Source organism: Panthera leo, chromosome B4 (genome assembly GCF_018350215.1).
Source record: "Panthera leo isolate Ple1 chromosome B4, P.leo_Ple1_pat1.1, whole genome shotgun sequence".
Lineage (NCBI taxonomy): Eukaryota > Metazoa > Chordata > Mammalia > Carnivora > Felidae > Panthera > Panthera leo.
Genome location: NC_056685.1, coordinates 70,463,428 through 70,481,383, shown reverse-complemented (window position 1 = coordinate 70,481,383; position 17,956 = coordinate 70,463,428). Strand labels below are relative to the sequence as shown.

At 36.7% G+C, this 17,956-nt stretch overlaps 1 protein-coding gene across 1 annotated transcript in view; it reads left to right on the top strand.

The window, feature by feature from the left end:
* The window catches only part of ADAMTS20 (ADAM metallopeptidase with thrombospondin type 1 motif 20), a 183,701-nt gene that overhangs the window by 142,812 nt on the left and 22,933 nt on the right, over positions 1 to 17,956 (top strand). The window contains exons 32-37 of the mRNA XM_042948461.1: positions 3,208 to 3,408; positions 4,098 to 4,227; positions 4,882 to 4,976; positions 5,062 to 5,156; positions 5,889 to 6,022; positions 13,643 to 13,734. Of these exons, the coding sequence (XP_042804395.1) occupies positions 3,208 to 3,408; positions 4,098 to 4,227; positions 4,882 to 4,976; positions 5,062 to 5,156; positions 5,889 to 6,022; positions 13,643 to 13,734 (747 nt within the window). The remainder of the gene's footprint in view (positions 1 to 3,207; positions 3,409 to 4,097; positions 4,228 to 4,881; positions 4,977 to 5,061; positions 5,157 to 5,888; positions 6,023 to 13,642; positions 13,735 to 17,956) is intronic.

The following is a 17,956-nucleotide window of genomic DNA, read 5'->3' as shown; positions in this document are numbered from 1 at the left end:
TATACAATAGTAGTCATTCCTCATTGGCTTCTTCCCCCTGGTTCCAGACAACCACTTACCTGCATTCTACATTGATGGATATTCCTGTTCTGGGCATTTCATATAAATTGAATCAGACAATATGTGGTCTTTTCTATATGGCTTCTTTCACTTAACATGGTAGTTTAAGGATCATCCATGATGTAGTATATATCAGCCATCATTCCTTTTTATGGATGAATAATATTCCATTTTAGGCATATGCTACATTTGGTTTATTCATAAGTTGATGGACATTTGGGTTGAGCCACTTTTGGACTATTCTGAATAATGCTGCTGAGAGCATTTGTTTTCAATTCTCTTGGGCAAATACCTAGGAGTAAAATTGCTGAGTATTATGATAACACTGTTTAACTTTTGAGGAAATTCAAAACTGTTTTCCAAAGTTGCTGCACCATTTTGCAATCCCATCTATTTTACATGCCTGGAATAAATCTCACTGGGTCATGGTGTATAATCCTTTTTATCTGTTTTTGGAACTGTTTTGCTTATGTTTTGTTGAGGACTTTTGTGTCTACATTCATTAGAGATTTTGGTCTCTAGTTTTCTTTCTTTCTTCCTTTTTTTTTTTTTTTTTTCGTCATATCTTTGTCTGTCTAGTTTTGGTATGAGGGCTATACTGGCCTCATAGGATGAATTAGGAAGTGTCCCTTACTCTTCTTTCTTTTGGAAGAGTGTTGGAAAGTTTAATGCTAATTCTTCTTTAAACATTTGGTGGAGTTTACCAGTGAAGCCTCTGGTCCTAGGCTTTCCTTTGTGTGAAGTTTATTATTATTATTATTATTATTATTATTATTGCTATTATTATTATTATTATTAATATTATTATTAATTCAATCTCTTTTCTTGTTATAGTTCTATTCTTTCTCCCTCCACCCCAGCACATATGGTTGTTGCTGTCTTCTTATTTAATGACTTTTTTTTTTAACTCACTGTAATGTCTGTACTCTTTGTCACATGTAATCACTGAAGTTTTGCTTGATTAGTTTAATTATGAGCTAATGATTGGGTTGAGATTTCCTTAGACACCTGGAACCAATCTCCAGCCTTTGCCAAGAATCTCTGTTTGTGTAGGAACCTTTAACACTCAGCAAGATAATTGACAACTCGTTCTTAAGCTTACTGTCCTGCTTTTGTGCATGGCCTGGATGTCAACCAGAGGTGAAAATGTAGGCCTGTCCCAGGTGCTTCCTGAGCATGTGTGCAGTCCGGGACATGAACTCACTCCTATGCATGTGCACAGCTTTCTAGATTTCTATGAATATATTGGGGCTTTTCGCTGCCATTACAGACATCTCATTTCCCAGATTTTCCTCTTAACCTTTTTTTTTAATCTGGCTTATTTTTTGCTCCAACTGTTATCCCTGTTCTGGGAGCTGCAAAGTTAAACAGTGGCTTTTAATTGGGTTTAATAAATGTCCCTAAGGGGAAAAAGGCTTTTAGCACTGAGTCAGGTCAAGTCAAAGAAAGAAAGAAAGAAAGAAGTTAAAGGAAAAGAAAAGAAAAGAGGGAAGAAAGAAAGAAAAAAAGAAAAGAAAGAAAGGAAGGAAAGAAGGAAGGAAGAAAGAAGAAAGAATGAAAGAAAGCCTTGCAGGTGGGATCTTCTAGAAAGCCATCAAGCAATTCAAATTGTGACAATTCTGTGGAAAGGGGGATTTGAAAAATGTGCAATCCAGTTGTGCCTCTCTTGTAGCTACGAGGCTGCTCTTTTCACCATGTTTGTAGGGCTGTGGACTTTCAAGGCTACTGTGGAGCCAGAGAGGGGAAAATAGGTGTAGGGTAAGTCAAAACACCACAAAGCTCCCTCTTCATCCTGAAATTTAGGCTTGTTTATTAAATAAATGCTTCCTGGATTGTTGTAAGCCTTTGGTTAATTTCTAGAGTTCTGGGAAAGTTAATTCTGGCAAATTTTGCCAGTTTTCTCATTGCTGTTATGGAGGAGAGAATTTTTGGAGGTCCTACTTTTCACTGCACCCTCTTGACCTCTTTTGATAGATGGATTTTCTCCTCATTATGGGTTATATTTTCCTGCTTATTTGCATGCCAGTTAATTTTTTAAATTGCATATTAGACATTATGAATTTTATTTTTTTGGCTGTTGGCTATTTTTTTTTTATTCATATGCATATATTTTGAGCTTCATTCTGGAATGAAGTTACTGTCTGGAAACCATTTGATCCTTTCTTGCCTTGCTGTTAAGATTTATTAGGTCAGGCTAGTACAATGCTTAATCTAAGGTTAATTATTCCCCTCTACTGTGGCGAGACCCTTTTGAGTACTCTACCTATTGTCCCATGTATATAAGATTTTCCAGTCTAGCTGGAGGGAACAGGCACTATATTTGGTCTCATGTGAGTACCAGATATAGTCTTTTCTGGTAAGACTTCTGGTTTGTTCATTCTTTGGCCTCGGTTAGTGTCCTCACATGTATGTGTATACTGGTCAGAACCGTGCTGTCCCCTTGTGTTTCCTTTTCTTGTTCCAAGATCTGGAAACTCTCAAAATAGTAGGCTAGAGCAATTATGGGATCATTTGTTTTATTTCCATCTCCCGGGTATCACTATACTTTATTGCCTAATGTCCAATGTCTTAAAAGCCATTGTTTGATACATTTTGTCCAGATGTTTCTGCTGCTTCAGGTTAGAAGGCAACTTATTTCTTGTCACTCCATTATTGCTGGAAACAAATATATTTGCCTATTTTTCATCTTTAATAATATCACTTACCTGTTTTAGTCAAATGGTATTATATATCACAGTATATATATTAAGATAAATGTATGCTAACTTATATATAATTACTAGTAAGTTAAGGATAATAAATGTTCTTTATTTTAGATAAGAACCCATAATATGTTCCATTTCTCTGAAGCTGTGACTTTCGGGAGATAAAGCTTCATCCAATTAAACTGTTAGCAATGTAATGGAAAACAAAACCAAAAAAGCACAGGCACTACAAATAGACAGTCTAGCTGGAATCTGCATCCTTTCCATTTATTGGTGCAACTCTGGAAATGTTATCCAATGTCTCTGAACATTTGTTTACTCATCTGTAAATGAGGCTAATAAATTAGATTATAGTCCAGTATATATTAAGCACCTGGCAAACATAGGCCCTAATTAAGATTAAGGGCATCTTTTTCTCTCCTTATAATTGTGTATTTTTCAGTGTGCAGGTAACTGCGGATTTAGTTACCGACAAAGGATTACATACTGCATTGCAGTCTGGTCTACTGAGAAATATAAGCTTCATCAGCTTTGGCCTATAGACTATCGAGAATGCCCTGTTCTGCCTTCCCCTCAGGTTTACAAATGCAATTTTAGGAGCTGTTTGCATGTGGCCACTTGGAAAGTTGGAAAATGGAGCAAGGTCAGTATATAATTATGAATTTAAAACCTTTTGAATGAGACTTTCTAGGTTTAGTATGCCTGGTAATCTGCACTGCTAACTAGATTGTCTCATACCACTTTTGTCTAAAAACCATTATCAGTTACTTGTACAAATATCTCTTTTTCTATGCTTGCCTGCTTACAAGCAAGGACCATGACTGATAATTTATTGCTATTCCTCAGAGAACTTGGCACAGTGGTTTGCATTTTGAGTAGATGCTTAAGAAATATTTATTGGTTAAGTGAAGAAGTAAACAGATCAGATGTATGAGTAATGAAAGTCATTGGCACTATATTCCATTCTCTATTTGATAGAAAGCAAGTGAATGAATATTGCCTTGTAATCTTTGCATCTAACCATGAGAAAAAACTTTATAGTCTTAATAACCATCATCAATAATGCTTATCAAGTATTTACAACATACTGTTGATATAACTATACAAAATAAATGAAAAGAAGACAGTAACTGAGAAATAATAGATTCTGGCTCATGCCTAAGGATTACTTTCACCTGTGATTGCCCAGCCTCCAGGATATTTTTGTATCTGCAATAGTTCTAGCCACTATGGATCACCAGTTTGTTCCAAAGGGGCCTACTCTGAAAGGAGAAAATACAGGTTTACTGGCCTTATTATCTAACATTATCTATCACTGTATCCTGTTCACAGTGCTCAGTGACTTGTGGAGCTGGGAAAATGGAGAGAAGAGTGGAATGCGTGTCTATAAATGGTCGGTCCAGTAACTTATGTTTAAAGCGTTTAAAACCAGATGCTCAAAAGAAGTGTTACGTCAATGATTGTAAGTAATAGACTTTAAAAATCTACCTGGTACCTGGATGTTCCTGGGAAATTTTAATTAAAATTTGAAAATAGGGGTGGCTGGGTGGCTCAGTTGGTTAAGTGTCCAACTTCAGCTCAGGTCATGATCTCATGGTTTGTGGGTTTGAGCCCCACGTCATGTTCTGTGCTGACAGCTCGGAACCTGGAGCCTACTTTAGATTCTGTCCTTCCCTCTCTCTCTGTCCCTCCCTACCCTCTCTCAAAAATAAATAAACAGAAAAAATTTAAATTTTTTTTAATGTTTATTTATTTTTGAGAGAGAGAGAGTGTGTGTGAGTGGAGAAAGGGCAGAGAGAGAGGGAGACACGAATCCAAAGCAGGCTCCAGGCTCTGAGCTGTCAGCCGACAGCCTGACGCGGGGCTTGAACCCACGCACTGTGAGATCATGATCTGAGCTGAAGTCGATCGCTTAACCGACTGAGCCACCCAGGCGTCCCATAAGCAGAAAAAATTTAAAAACAATTTTGAAAATAAATATTTGTAGTAGTCATGGGTTTCACAAAACAAAATGTCTATTTTTTTTCAGAGTATAACAATTTTAGTATGATTGAGCTAAATTCATGCTAAGTTTGTTCTTTGTTCATTATTGATATGTATTCATTTGTCCTTGAAGGTAAAACATTTACCAGCTGCAAAGAAATCCAAGTGAAAAGCAACATTACCATGGATGGTGACTATTACCTTAACATTAAGGGAAGAATAATAAAGGTATTTTGAAAGCAGTTTGTATTTGATTTTAACATTGGCCGTTGACTGGAGAAACCTTTTCTAGATGTTTGTATTTTCCCTCTAGATCTATTGTGCAGGCATGCACTTGGAGAACCCCAAGGAATATATATCATTGGTTAAAGGTGAAGAAGACAACTTTTCTGAAGTGTATGGTGTCAGGTATGAGATTTTGGCTTATCTGTGCATTTTTATGGTCCATCAAGAGAATTACAAGTTCCAGCTTTCAGAGTGATACTAGAATAGCTCACAAGTGGGACAAGTAATTTAGGAGCAGGTGAACATGTTAGGACCTAAACCAGATGTTGTCCAGGCCTGTTTAATAAAGACTTGAATATTAACATGGGCTCACAGAAGGTGAGCTGTGGGACAACAGAGAAGAGTTTAAGAGCTATGTTTATTTTAATAGAAATAAAATTAATAAGGGGTGCCTGGGTGGCTCAGTCAGTTAAGCGACCAACTCTTGATTTTGGCTCAGGTTGTGATCTCATGGTTTGTAGTTTGATCCCACATCACGCTCCATGCTGACAGTGCAGAACCTACTTGGGATTCTCCTTCCTCTCTCTCTGCCCTTCCTCAGCTTGTGCGCTCTCTCTCTCTCTCTCTCTCTCTCTCTCTCTCAAAAGAAATAAATAAACTTAGAAAAGGAAAGAAAATTAACAATAATAAAAGCTAGGAGAACTATAGCTGAAATATTTTTCCATAAACCATGCTTGAACTTCCCATTGAGAATCAGATGTTAATCTTTGGTGATTTTTTACATCTTTCTCATTTAGCTTACTGACACTATAATATTGAAGAAGTGTATCTTTTACTCTCCTACTTCCAAAGTGTACCTTTATCTACATGATGGGATAATTACTGCATACTACAATTATTCTAATGTTGTTTCAGACTACAAAATCCATATGAATGTCCTTTTAATGGAAGTAGGAGGCAAGACTGTGAGTGTAAAAATGACTACCTGGCTGCTGGACACACTGTATTCAGCAAAATAAGAATTGATCTCAGTTCCATGCAAATTAAAAGTAAGTGCTGCAACTCTAAAATGAAAAGCCTCTAGTTGCTAATGAAATTCAAACAATATGCTGGTGTATATGATAGCTAAAGTATAGAGAACGGCCTCACATTGTGCAAGAATTACCTAACTTTTTAAAAGAAGTTATTAGCTACATAATTTCTTAGCAGTGACATGGACCATGGGGATCCTAAATAAAAATGTTGTGGTAATGACAGCGATAAGATGTTGCCTTTCCAAGATACAACCCTTTGTCTTAAAATCCTCAATTACATTAAGGGCAAGGAAGTTAATATCCTCAACATAGTTGTATAAGCTTTTTGCAGGGCTTAGAGTGATTATTAACATCAGTTTCAGTTCACAATTTGTCAAGTATTTTCTCATAAATTGTCTCATTTGATCTTTTTTATAACTCTGTACTAGTCAGGGCAGAATTGCATCATATCGTTGCAAGTGATGAAATTAAGATGTACTTATAAAGTTAAGTCACTTGTCTCAATTCATACAGTTAGTAACTGGTGTTTAGAGATAAAGTCTTCACCCACAGATCCCAGATTCTGGACCTGCTGACTTTCTAGGAAGTAATTCAGAGTATAGCCAAATCAAAACATATTTATAAAACCTGGTACACACTGTATATGAAGCAGCCTGCCATCCTGGAAGTTGCATTCCTACCAGAAAAGGCAAAGAAGTTCATTTCAGAAACAGAAACTGTAAATTGCAATTGAATCACCAGTTTCATAGTTTTATAAGCTATGTTTATCAAACCAGTTCATAGTTTTATAAACTATAAAAAGAAACAAAAAATCATTGAGACAGAGGATGCATGAGTACATCATCTGTAAATCACAGTCATATGATGAACTATTGTTAGTAATAATAGCTACCATTTACTGAACACCCACTGTTACTGCAGTGGGGAAGCATTATACTGTTATGTTTACAATTCTGGAGTTAGAACGTCTGGGAGTAAATTCTTTGCATCCATTTACCAGTTACCTAACTTTGGGCATATCTCTTTAAACCTAAATTCCTTCATCTGTATAGTGAGAAACTGACTCTCAGATTTTTTTCTTCTTCTTCTATCCTTCTTTTTTCCTTTCTGGTGATGATTAAAAGATAATACTTGTAACATACCTATTAAGTGCCTTGCATATAGTAAATGCTCTGTAAATACTAGTTGTTATTAATAATGTATGTTGTAGCATTGCTAAGTACATAAGGGGAACTTGGTAACTTATTTGCTGTTTATGAAGTTGCTGTAATTCATGACTTTATTGAACAATCCTGCCATTTGCCAGGCATTAGACTGGGTCCTAAGGATAAAATGTTGAATGCATACATTTTCAACTCCCTAGTCTCTCTTTTCTTTCCTCACATTTGGGTGTCAAAAACCAGTCTCAGTTAAATCTTTCCTCTCTGATGCACTTGCAACATGAAACATGAGTGTAGTACCTCATCCACTGCTCTCCTCACTGCTCTCACCTAAAATGCATGGCTACTAAGCTCATGAGAATCCTTCATGCTGCTGAGTAATCTTGTTGTCCTCCCCTAGTTTATTCCCACCCCCAACCCCCTAAATGCTGAACATCTTCTCCTCTTGCTGCAAATTTCTAAAATTTCTAACACTTCCACTTTATCTACTCATTGCTAATGATCTTGCTTCCTATCTCACTGAGAAAGTAAGAACAACTGGAAGAGGATTTCTATAACCATGCCATCTGCAACCTACCCAAACCTTTACTTACTGACTTCCTTCTCTCCTGCTTACTGTGGGTGAACTATTCCTGCTCCCACCTAAGGCAGCTCTCTCTTGTGCTCTAGGCTCATCACGTTGTACCTACTCAAGAACATTTCTCAGCACACTTTCCCTTCTCTCTTACATCACCAGCTCTATCTCCATTTCTCTAAATCCAGTGACAAATTTAGTTTTCATCTCACTTGATCTATCAGCAGCATTTTATCCAGGTCCCCATGCTCTCATCACTTTGTGCCTGACCTGGCCACTCTCTCCTGTCTTTCTTACTGTTTCTCATCTTGACTGGCTACTCTTCATCTTCTACAGCATGTTGAAAAGCTTTAGGACACAGTCACGCCTTGGGAATCTCTTTCTATTTATAGGTTTCAAATGATGGTCCCAAATATATATCTCCAATTTGGACTGTTACCCTAAACTCTAATATTCATCTCTTGACTCAACAAATCCACATGAATGCCTAATAGGCATCTCAAACTCAAAGTATGCAAAACTTTGCCTTCAGTATTTCTTCCCACATCCACTCCTTCCATCTCAAATTTTTATCATTTCAGTAAATGGCACGTATAGTCTCCCAGTTACTCCAGCTAAAATCTGGCAACATCTTAGCTTCTCCCTTTCTCTCACACCTGCATGCAATCCATTATCAAATTCTGTCAGATGAATCTCTAACATACATGCTACTATGGACTGAATCATGTCTCCCAACATCCATGTGATGAAGCCCTAATCCCCAATGTGATGATATTTGGTAATGGAGAGATAATCGGGTTTAGATAAGGGTAGGGCCCTTATGATAGGATTAATGCCCTTTTAAAAAAAAGAGAAGACACCAGAGCTCTCTCTCTTGCCATATGAGGACACAGTGAGAAGGGTGACCATATACAAGCTAGAAAGAGGGCCCTCACTGGAACCTGACCCTACGGGCTCACTGACCTACACCTCCCAGCCTCCAGATCTTAGAGAAGTGCATTTCTGTTGTTTAAGCCACCCAGTTCATGGTGGTTTGTTAGGGCATCCTGAGCTAAGACACCTATCAAAAATTACTCTCTCCCTACCTCATTGCTGCCATCTTGGTTTGAGTCCACACCATTTTTTCACCCGGGTTATCATGCCTACTAAAATTATAGCATTGCTATTTCAGTATTGCATGACTCTCCCACCTCCTGACCTAGATTCTCAGCAGAGAAGCCAGAGTGACCCTATGAAACATAAGCCATGTCATATCTTATACATTACCCCATTTCATCTTTTTGACAACCTTGAACTCTGATCAAAACTCTCCAAACATTTCCCATCTGACTCAGGAAAATAAAAATACTTTCAATGGTCAACAAAACTCAACATGATATCTCCACCTCCACACCTCTCTGCTCTCTCTTTCCACACTCTTTCCACACTCTTGTACACTCTGTTGCAGACACACTCGTTTCTTTGCTGTTTCTTGAACCCTTCAAGCATACTCTTGCCTCAAGGCCTGTGCACTTTGTTCTATTTGCCTGGAACAGTTGTGGCATAGTTACCTGTATGGTTTACTCCTTCTTTTGGATTTCTGCTTAGTTTTGTCTTTTTCAATCAGGCCATCCCGGACCAGTCTGCACTCCTAAACTCCCTTTCTCTTCTTGTTTTAATTGATTTAATTTTTCTATAGGAATTATCACCCCTAACATAATGTGGTATTTACTTGATTACCTGTCTCACTCTGGTAGGACTCCGGTTCCATCAGCCTCTATGTCCTCTAATGATGTGTGCTTAGAGTAATTAAAATAATATTCAATATACCATAGGTTCTGAGTAAATATTGTTTGAATGAAAAGTTTTCAACTTTCCTCAAGAAACTATCTTGAGAAAATCTTGAAGATAAATTTGAATTAACCAAAGCAGAGAAAAGGAGTTTCAGGAGGAGGGAACAGCCTGGAACAAAAGCCTGGAAAATATGAATCATCTTGGTTTCATTAAAGAACAAAAAATCCAGAGGCACCTGGGTGGCTCAGTCAGTTAAGCATCTGACCTTGGCTCAGGTCATGATCTCATGGTTCATAGCATTGGGCTCTGTGCTGACAGGTCTGAGCCTGGAGCCTGCTTTGGATTCTGTGTCTCCCTCTCTCTCTGCCTCCCCCTGCTTGTGCTCTGTCTCTCTGTCTCTCAAAAAAATAAATAAACATTAACAAATTTTTAAAAAGAATAAAAAGTCCATTTTTCTCCAAGCATAAAATGAATGGATGTTGGGGGATGATAGCTTGTTAGAGAAGTTCCCAGAGAGCAGATCATGAAGAACAGTGTATACTAACTACACAGTCGAGTTTTATAAGTTATGAGAACCATTGGGTGTAAGTTTCAGCAGGAGGAAAGACACTTGGAAGGAGAACAAATTTTATTCATGAAAATAGTTAAGAAGCTAATATAATAATCCAGATAGAAAGTGATGAGGGCTTAGAGTAGGGACTAGGTTCAGAAGAGAGGGCCTTCAAGAAATTTTTTTTTAATGTTTATTTTATTTTTGAGACAGAGAGAGACAGAGCATGAATGGGGGAGGGGCAGAGAGAGAGGGAGACACAGGATCGGAAGCAGGCTCCGGGCTCTGAGCCATCAGCCCAGAGCCCGACGCGGGGCTCGAACGCACAAACCGTGAGATCGTGACCTGAGCTGAAGTCGGACGCTCAACCGACTGAGCCACCCAGGCGCCCCAAGAAATTTTAAAGAAGTACACTTTTTTAGGATTTTCTAACAGAAGGAATATGGGGATTAGCAGCATACAATATTTAGAAAGATTTCCAGAATAACAGAATGGATGGTAACACATTTCATTGAGATGAGAAATATAGCAAAATAAATAAGTTTGGAGAAAAAGGTAGTGCATTTAGTTTGGGTATGTTGAGTTGGAGCTATCTGTGGGTTACGAGGGTAATGATGGAGAAGATAGTAGCAAAGCATGCTTGATTTGAAAGTTGTATTTGCTCTGCCTCTGACCAACCCGTAAATGCCAGCATAAGCAGTGGTGTGAGGATAAATGTTTAACAACCAGCATTTAACAACCAGGAAATAACATCTGACTTGTAGAATTTGCCAGTGTCTGTAGTTATATATATTTCCACCATGCCAACTTTAAGCTACCAACATGAGCTCATTGTACATGGAGTTGGGAAGAGGCACACCCAACTGGTTCTCATGATTTGGCACAAGCTGACTCTGGCACATAACTGAAAGCCTCCTAGTCTTGGAAACTGCCATTGGTGATATATTTCCAGCAATGCCCCCTTTGGGATTGCCTTTAGGGGATTGGTGTCATCATAGGGGGCATGCAGTAGTCATGAAAAGTAATGCAGTAGTCATGAAAAATCATGAAAAGTAAAGTGATATAAGTCACACAGAGAAAGACAGATACCATATGTTTTTACTCTTATGTGGATCCTGAGAAATTTAACAGAAGACCATGGGGGAAGGGAAGGGAAAAAAAAAGGTTAGAGAGTGAGGGAGCCAAAACATAAGAGACTCTTAAAACCTAAGAACAAACTGAGGGTTGATGGGGGGTGGGAGGGAAGGGAAGGTGGGTGATGAGTATTGAGGAGGGCACCTGTTGGGATGAGCACTGGGTGTTGTAAGGAATCCAATTTGACAATAAATTTCATATTAAAAAATTTTTTTTAATTAAAAAAAAAGTAAAGTGATTTAAAACAACATTAGTGGAGGTGACATCCACTAACTGGAAGACTGTTGATTGAAATATTATTTAAGTGATTCAAGAATGATTTTAGGGTTCCTTCCAACCTGTTTTTGATCCAATGACTCTATTTTTGATACTTCATACAGAATCCCCAGCGTTATTGCCAAACAAGTTTTGCTAACAATTTTAGCAAATGTAAGATTCAAAAGAAAATAATAATACAATGTAGTAATATATACATTATTTACATATACACATATATATGCATAGATACATATATGTATAAATACATGTGGTCTATAAGCACTTATGTGTTGCTTTGTCATAATTTGTTAAACTTTAATGTTTTTTCTTCTGTAATTTGCTCCTGACCCCACTTTATTTTAGATATTCACTATTATGTAAAATATAATAAGGCATTTCGGTTTTTAAAACTTTTTGATTAATTACTCATGTACCTGCCATTTTTAGGGTAATTTTTGAGATAAACATTTTTTATTTAAAAATTATTTATTGATGGACTTCAAGCTGTATTGCAAAGCTATAATCATCAAGACAGTATGGTAGTGGCACAACAGACACTCAGATCATGGAATAGAATAGAGAACCCAGAAATGGACCCACAAATGTATGGCCAACTAATCTTTGACAAAGCAGGAAAGAATATCCAAGGGAATAGAGACAGTCTCTCCAGCAAATGGTGCTGGGAACCTGGAAAGCAACATGCAGAAAAATGAACCTGGACCACTTTCTTATACCGTACACAATAAACTCAAAATGGATGAAAGACCGAAATACAAGACAGGAGGCCATCAAAATCCTTGAGGAGAAAGCAGGCAAAAGCCTCTTTGATCTTGGCCGCAGCAACTTCTTACTCAACACGTCTCCACAGGCAAGGGAAACAAAAGCAAAAATGAACTACTGGGACCTCATCAAAATAAAAAGCTTCTGCACAGCGAAGGAAACAATCAGCAAAACTAAAAGGCAACTGACGGAATGGGAGAAGATATTTGCAAACGACATATCAGATAAAGGGTTAGGATCCAAAGTCTATAAAGACCTTATCAAACTCAACAGCCAAAAAACAATCCCGTGAAGAAATGGGCAAAAGACATGAATAGACACTTCTCCAAAGAAGACATCCAGATGGCCAACTGATACATGAAAAAATGCTCCACATCACTCATCATCAGGGAAATACAAATCAAAACCACAATGAGATACCAGGTTACACCTGTCAGAATGGCTAACATTAACAACTCAGGCAACAACAGGCAACAAAATGTATATTTATACATGGCAAGGATGTGGGGAATGAGGATCTCTTTTGCACTTCTTGTGGGAATGCAAACTGGTGGAGCCACTCTGGAAAACAGTATGGAGGTTCCTCAAAAAATTAAAAATAGAACTACCCTATGACCCAGCAATTGTACTACTAGGTATTTACCCAAGGGATACAGGTGTGCTGTTTCGAAGGGACACATGCACCCCCATGTTTATAGCAGCACTATCAGCAATAGCCAAAGTATGGCAAGAGCCCAAATGTCCATTGATGGAGGAATGGATAAAGAAGATGTGGTGTGTGTGTGTGTATGTGTGTGTATGTGTGTGTATGTGTGTGTGTGTATATGTGTGTGTGTGTGTGTGTGTGTGTGTGTGTGTGTGTATGGTTTCAAATATGAAATCTTGCCATTTGCAACTACATGGATGGAACCAGAGCATATTATGCTATGCAAAATTAGAGAAAGATAAATATCATATGACTTCACTCATATGAGGATCTTAAGACACAGAACAGATGAACACAAGGAAAGGGAAGCAAAAACAACATAAAAACAGGGAGCGGGACAATACATAAGAGACTCATAAATATGGAGAACAGAGGGTTAGTGGAGGTGTTGTGGGAGGGTGGATGGGCTAAATGGGTAAAGAGCATTAAGGAATCTACTCCTGAAATCATTGTTGCACTATATGCCAACTAACTTGGACGTAAATAAAAAAATTAAATTAAATTAAAAAATACTAAAATAAAAATTATTTATTGAAAACCTGATATATGTTATGTAGTATAATTTGTAGCATATTTGCTTAAAACTTTGAATTAATTATATAAATATATTTAAGAATGTAATATAAAGACTGTATGCTTTGCAGTGAAGACTGTAAAGTATACAATGCCTCAATACTAAAAAGGTTCATTTATTTTTTAGCCACAGACCTTCTTTTTGCCCAGACAATATTTGGAAAAGCAGTGCCATTTGCCACAGCTGGAGATTGCTATAGTGCTGCCAGATGTCCACAGGTATGTCATGTTTGTTTATTTTTCCCTCACTGTAAAAAAAAAAAAAAAAAAAAAAAGGATACTCTTTCTCTTAATTTTCTTGACCATAATATTGCAAGAAACATAAGTAAATAGAAAATATGAATTTCCTATATGAATTTTATTTCAAAGGTTATAGATAAATTTTGGAGGAAAAATACCTTTGCCAATTTTAAGTTTGCTTTAGAGGTGTAATAGCGAGGATTTTCAAATATTCAGAGCCTATTTCTTCATCCATGATGCATTTTCATTTTTAATCTTTCTACCCAGTCTGTGGAAATGAACGTATGTATATAACAAAGTAAAAAACTGGATCACAAGCTTGTGACTTTCTTATACTTCTGCTAACATTGGCTATATTAGCTGTCTGGGTGTGTGCCAGATCCAGAGTAACTTTCTATTATTTGTGAAATAGTATATTTCCATGACTTTATTCTTATTTTATTTTTTATATCCAGAGTTCTCTTCACATACCCTTTATGCCATCTCTGTGATTTCCAGTGTAGAGTATGCTTTCTAGAAGAAATTTACTATCCCATTTTTAGAATTTTTTTTATTTTAATAAAAAAATGAGGGAGAAAGGAATAGAGGGGGGAGAAGGAGAGAGAGAGAGAAAGAGAGATAGAGGGAGAGAATCTTAAGCAGGCTCCACTCTAAGCACAGGGCCTGTTGCGGTAATCCCAAGACCCTGGAATCATGACCTGAGCTGAAATCAAGAGTCAGGCACTCAACTGACTAAGCCACCCAGGCACCCCTTAACAAGAGATTTTATAGAGTCTATGTGAACAACAGTGTTATGATAAGATGGAGAAATGTAAGCTAGATTAATGTAGCATTGTTAGGCGGATTCATAACTAATTCAAAAATCATGCACGAGAGGTAATAATTATACTATTGATATTTTCAAGAGAAGTGGCTAATGGTTTGCCATAGCCCTCTTGTCTTGGAATTTCCCATTCACTATTTTAACCATCTGACAGAGAAGTTATACTTATGTTAAAAAGAGAAGGCATTTTCTATATTATAAAAGGACACTTAAAGGAGATCAAAAGACACTAGAACTATGGACTCAAATGAATAAGAAAAAATAAATTTCTAAATTTTAGGTACAGAAATGCAAATAGAACATAGTGATGTCATATGAAAAAGACTGAGGTGTTTTATTCAACCACCACAAGTTCAATATGACTCACATAGATTATGGAGTAATTTCTAAACCACCCAGTATAATCGTAAAGTACCCAAACACAACACCAAAAGATTTTAAATCTCTGTCTGGAAAAGGTAAGTTTTTAATCTGTCTAGGAGTGTAGGAGGCAACAACCAGGGGAAAAAAGGAGAGTTTACATTATGTCACATAAGGAAAATAAAGGAAGCTAGGAAAAGAATGGGAAGCTATGGTAACTATCTTTAAATATTTAAAGAGCTCCATGAAAGAGGGGTGAGGTCAGTACGTGTTATAGGGCAGAAGATTCCAGCTCAAGCTAAAGAAGGCTTTTGACAAGGGAGAGTTGTCCAGTAAAAAGACCCCCAAGATCTGGGGCCCAAATAAATCACGAATTTTTGCCTATGGTTTTTATAAATTAGTCTTGTATCCTGCAACCCTGTTGAATTCATTTTTTAGTTATAATAATTATTTTCTTGGATTCTTTGGAATTTTCTATATACACAGCAATGCCATCTAGAAATAAAGATAGTTTTACTTCTTCCTTGGCAATCTGGATGCCATTTATTTCTTATTTTGCCTCATCACCCTGCCTAAAACTTCCAGAGCAGTATTAAATGAAAGTGATGAGAGTGGACATACTTGTCTTGTTCCTGATTTTAGGAGAAAAACATTGAGTCCATCATGAAGTGTGTTAGCTGTGGATGTGTTACAGATCCCTTGGATCAAGTTGAGGAAGTGCCCTTCTATTCCTAATTTAAGTGGTTTTATAATGAAAGAGTGTTTGTTTTTGAAATACTTCTGCATGTATTGAGGCAATCCTGTATCTCTTGTCCATTATTGTGGTGATATGCTATATCGCACTGGTTGACTATTGTATGTTGAAACAACATTCCTGGGAGAAATCCCATTTGGCCTTGGTGTATATTTTTTTTTATATGTTGCTAGATTTGATTTGCTTTGTTGGGAATTTTTCATCTATTTTCATAAGGCATATTGGCCTAATCATTTTCTTTTCTTGTGAGGTCCTTATCCAGTTTTGATATCAGGGAAATATTGGCCTTGTAAAATGAATTGGGAAGTATTCCCTCCACTTCTACTTTTTTGGGAGAGATTGTAAATAATTAATTCTTATTTTTCCTTTTCTAACAATTTTAATTCCAGTTAACATTTAATAGTTAACGTACAGTATTATGTTTCAGGTGTACAGTATAGTGATTCAGCAATTCTATGCGTTAGTTAGTGCTCATCATGATAAACGTACTCTTAATCCCCATCACCTATTTCATATGATCATTCCCCTACCCACCTCTCCTCTGGTAACCATCAGTTTGTTCTCTAAAGTTAAGAGTCTGTTTCTTTGTTTGTCTCTCTCTCTCTCTCTTTTTTTCTTTGCTCATTTGTTTTGTTAAATTCCACATATGAGTGAAATCATATGGCATTTGTCATTCTGACCTATTTCAATGAGTATTATACTCTCTGGATCCACCCATGTTGTTGCAAATAAAAAGATTTCATTCTTTTTATGGCTGTGTAATATTCCATTATATATTTCACCTCTTGGGCTGCTTCCATAATTTGGCTATTGTAAATACTGCTGCAAGAAACATAGAGATGCATGGAATCTTTTGAATTAGTGTTTTTGTATTTAGGGATAAATACCCAGTAGTGTGATTACTATATCATAGGGTAGTTCTATTTTTAATTTTTTGAGTAACCTCTATACTGTTTTCCACAGTGGCTGCACCAGTTTGCCTTTTTACCAACTGTACTCTCTTTTTCTCCACAACCTTGCAAATGCCTGTTGTTTCTTGTGTTGTTGATTTTAGCCAATCTGTTAAGTATGAGGTGATATGTCATTGTGGTTTTTATTTGCATTGTCTTGATTATGAGGGATGATGAGCATCTTTTCATGTGTCTGTTGGTCATCTGTATGTCTTCATTGGAGAAATGTTTTTTCATGCCTTTTCTATTTGCTATTGGGTTTTTTTTGTTTGTTTGGTGTTGAGTTGTGTAAGTTTTTTGGATACTAACCCGTTGTTAGATACGTCATTTACAAATACCTTCTCCCATTCAGTAGCCTTTTAGTTTTGTTGATTGTTTCCTTTGCTATGCAGAAACTTTGTATTTTGATGTCATACCAATAGTTTATTTTTGCTTCTGTTTTCTTGCCTCAGGAGACATATCTAGAAAAATGTTGCTACAGTCAATGTGAGAGAAACTACTGCCTATGCACTCTTAAAGGGTTTTTATGGTTTCAGGCCTCACATTTAGGTCCTTAATCCATTTTGAATTTATTTTTGGTATAGTGCAAGAAAATGGTCTAATTTCCTTCTTTTGCATGTAGCTATCCAGTTTTCCCTGAACCATTTGTTGAAGACACATTCTTTTTCCCATTGCTTATTCATTCCTCCTCTGTCAAAGATTAATTGAACATATAATCTTGGGTTTATTTCTGGGTTTTCTCTTCTATTCCATTGATCTATGGACCTATTTTTGTGTCAGTACCAGTAATATAACTTGAAATCTGGAATTGTAATACCTCTAGTTTTGTTTCTCCTTTTTAAGATTGCTTTGGCTATTCAACAAATTTTAGAATTGTTTGTTCTATGTTTATGAAAAATGCTGGTGGCATTTCGATAGGGATTTCATTAAATCTGTAGATTGCTTTGGGTAGTGTAGACATTTTAACAATATCTGTTCTCCAAACCCATGAGCATGGAATCTTTCAATTTTTTGTGTTGTCTTCAACTTCTTCCAGTGTTTTCTTCTTCTTCCAGTGTTTTCTGGTTTTCAGAGTAGAGGTCTTTTACTTCTTTGTTCCTAGATATTTTATTGTTTTTGGTGCAAATGCAATTGGGATTATTTTCTTAATTTCACTTTTTGCTACTTCAATATTAGTATATAAGAATGTAACAGGTTTCTATACATTGATTTTGTATCCTGTGACTTTACTGAACTCATTTATCAGTTATAGTAGTATTTTGGTGGAGTCTTTAGGGTTTTCTGAACATAGTCTCATGTCATTTGCAAATAGTG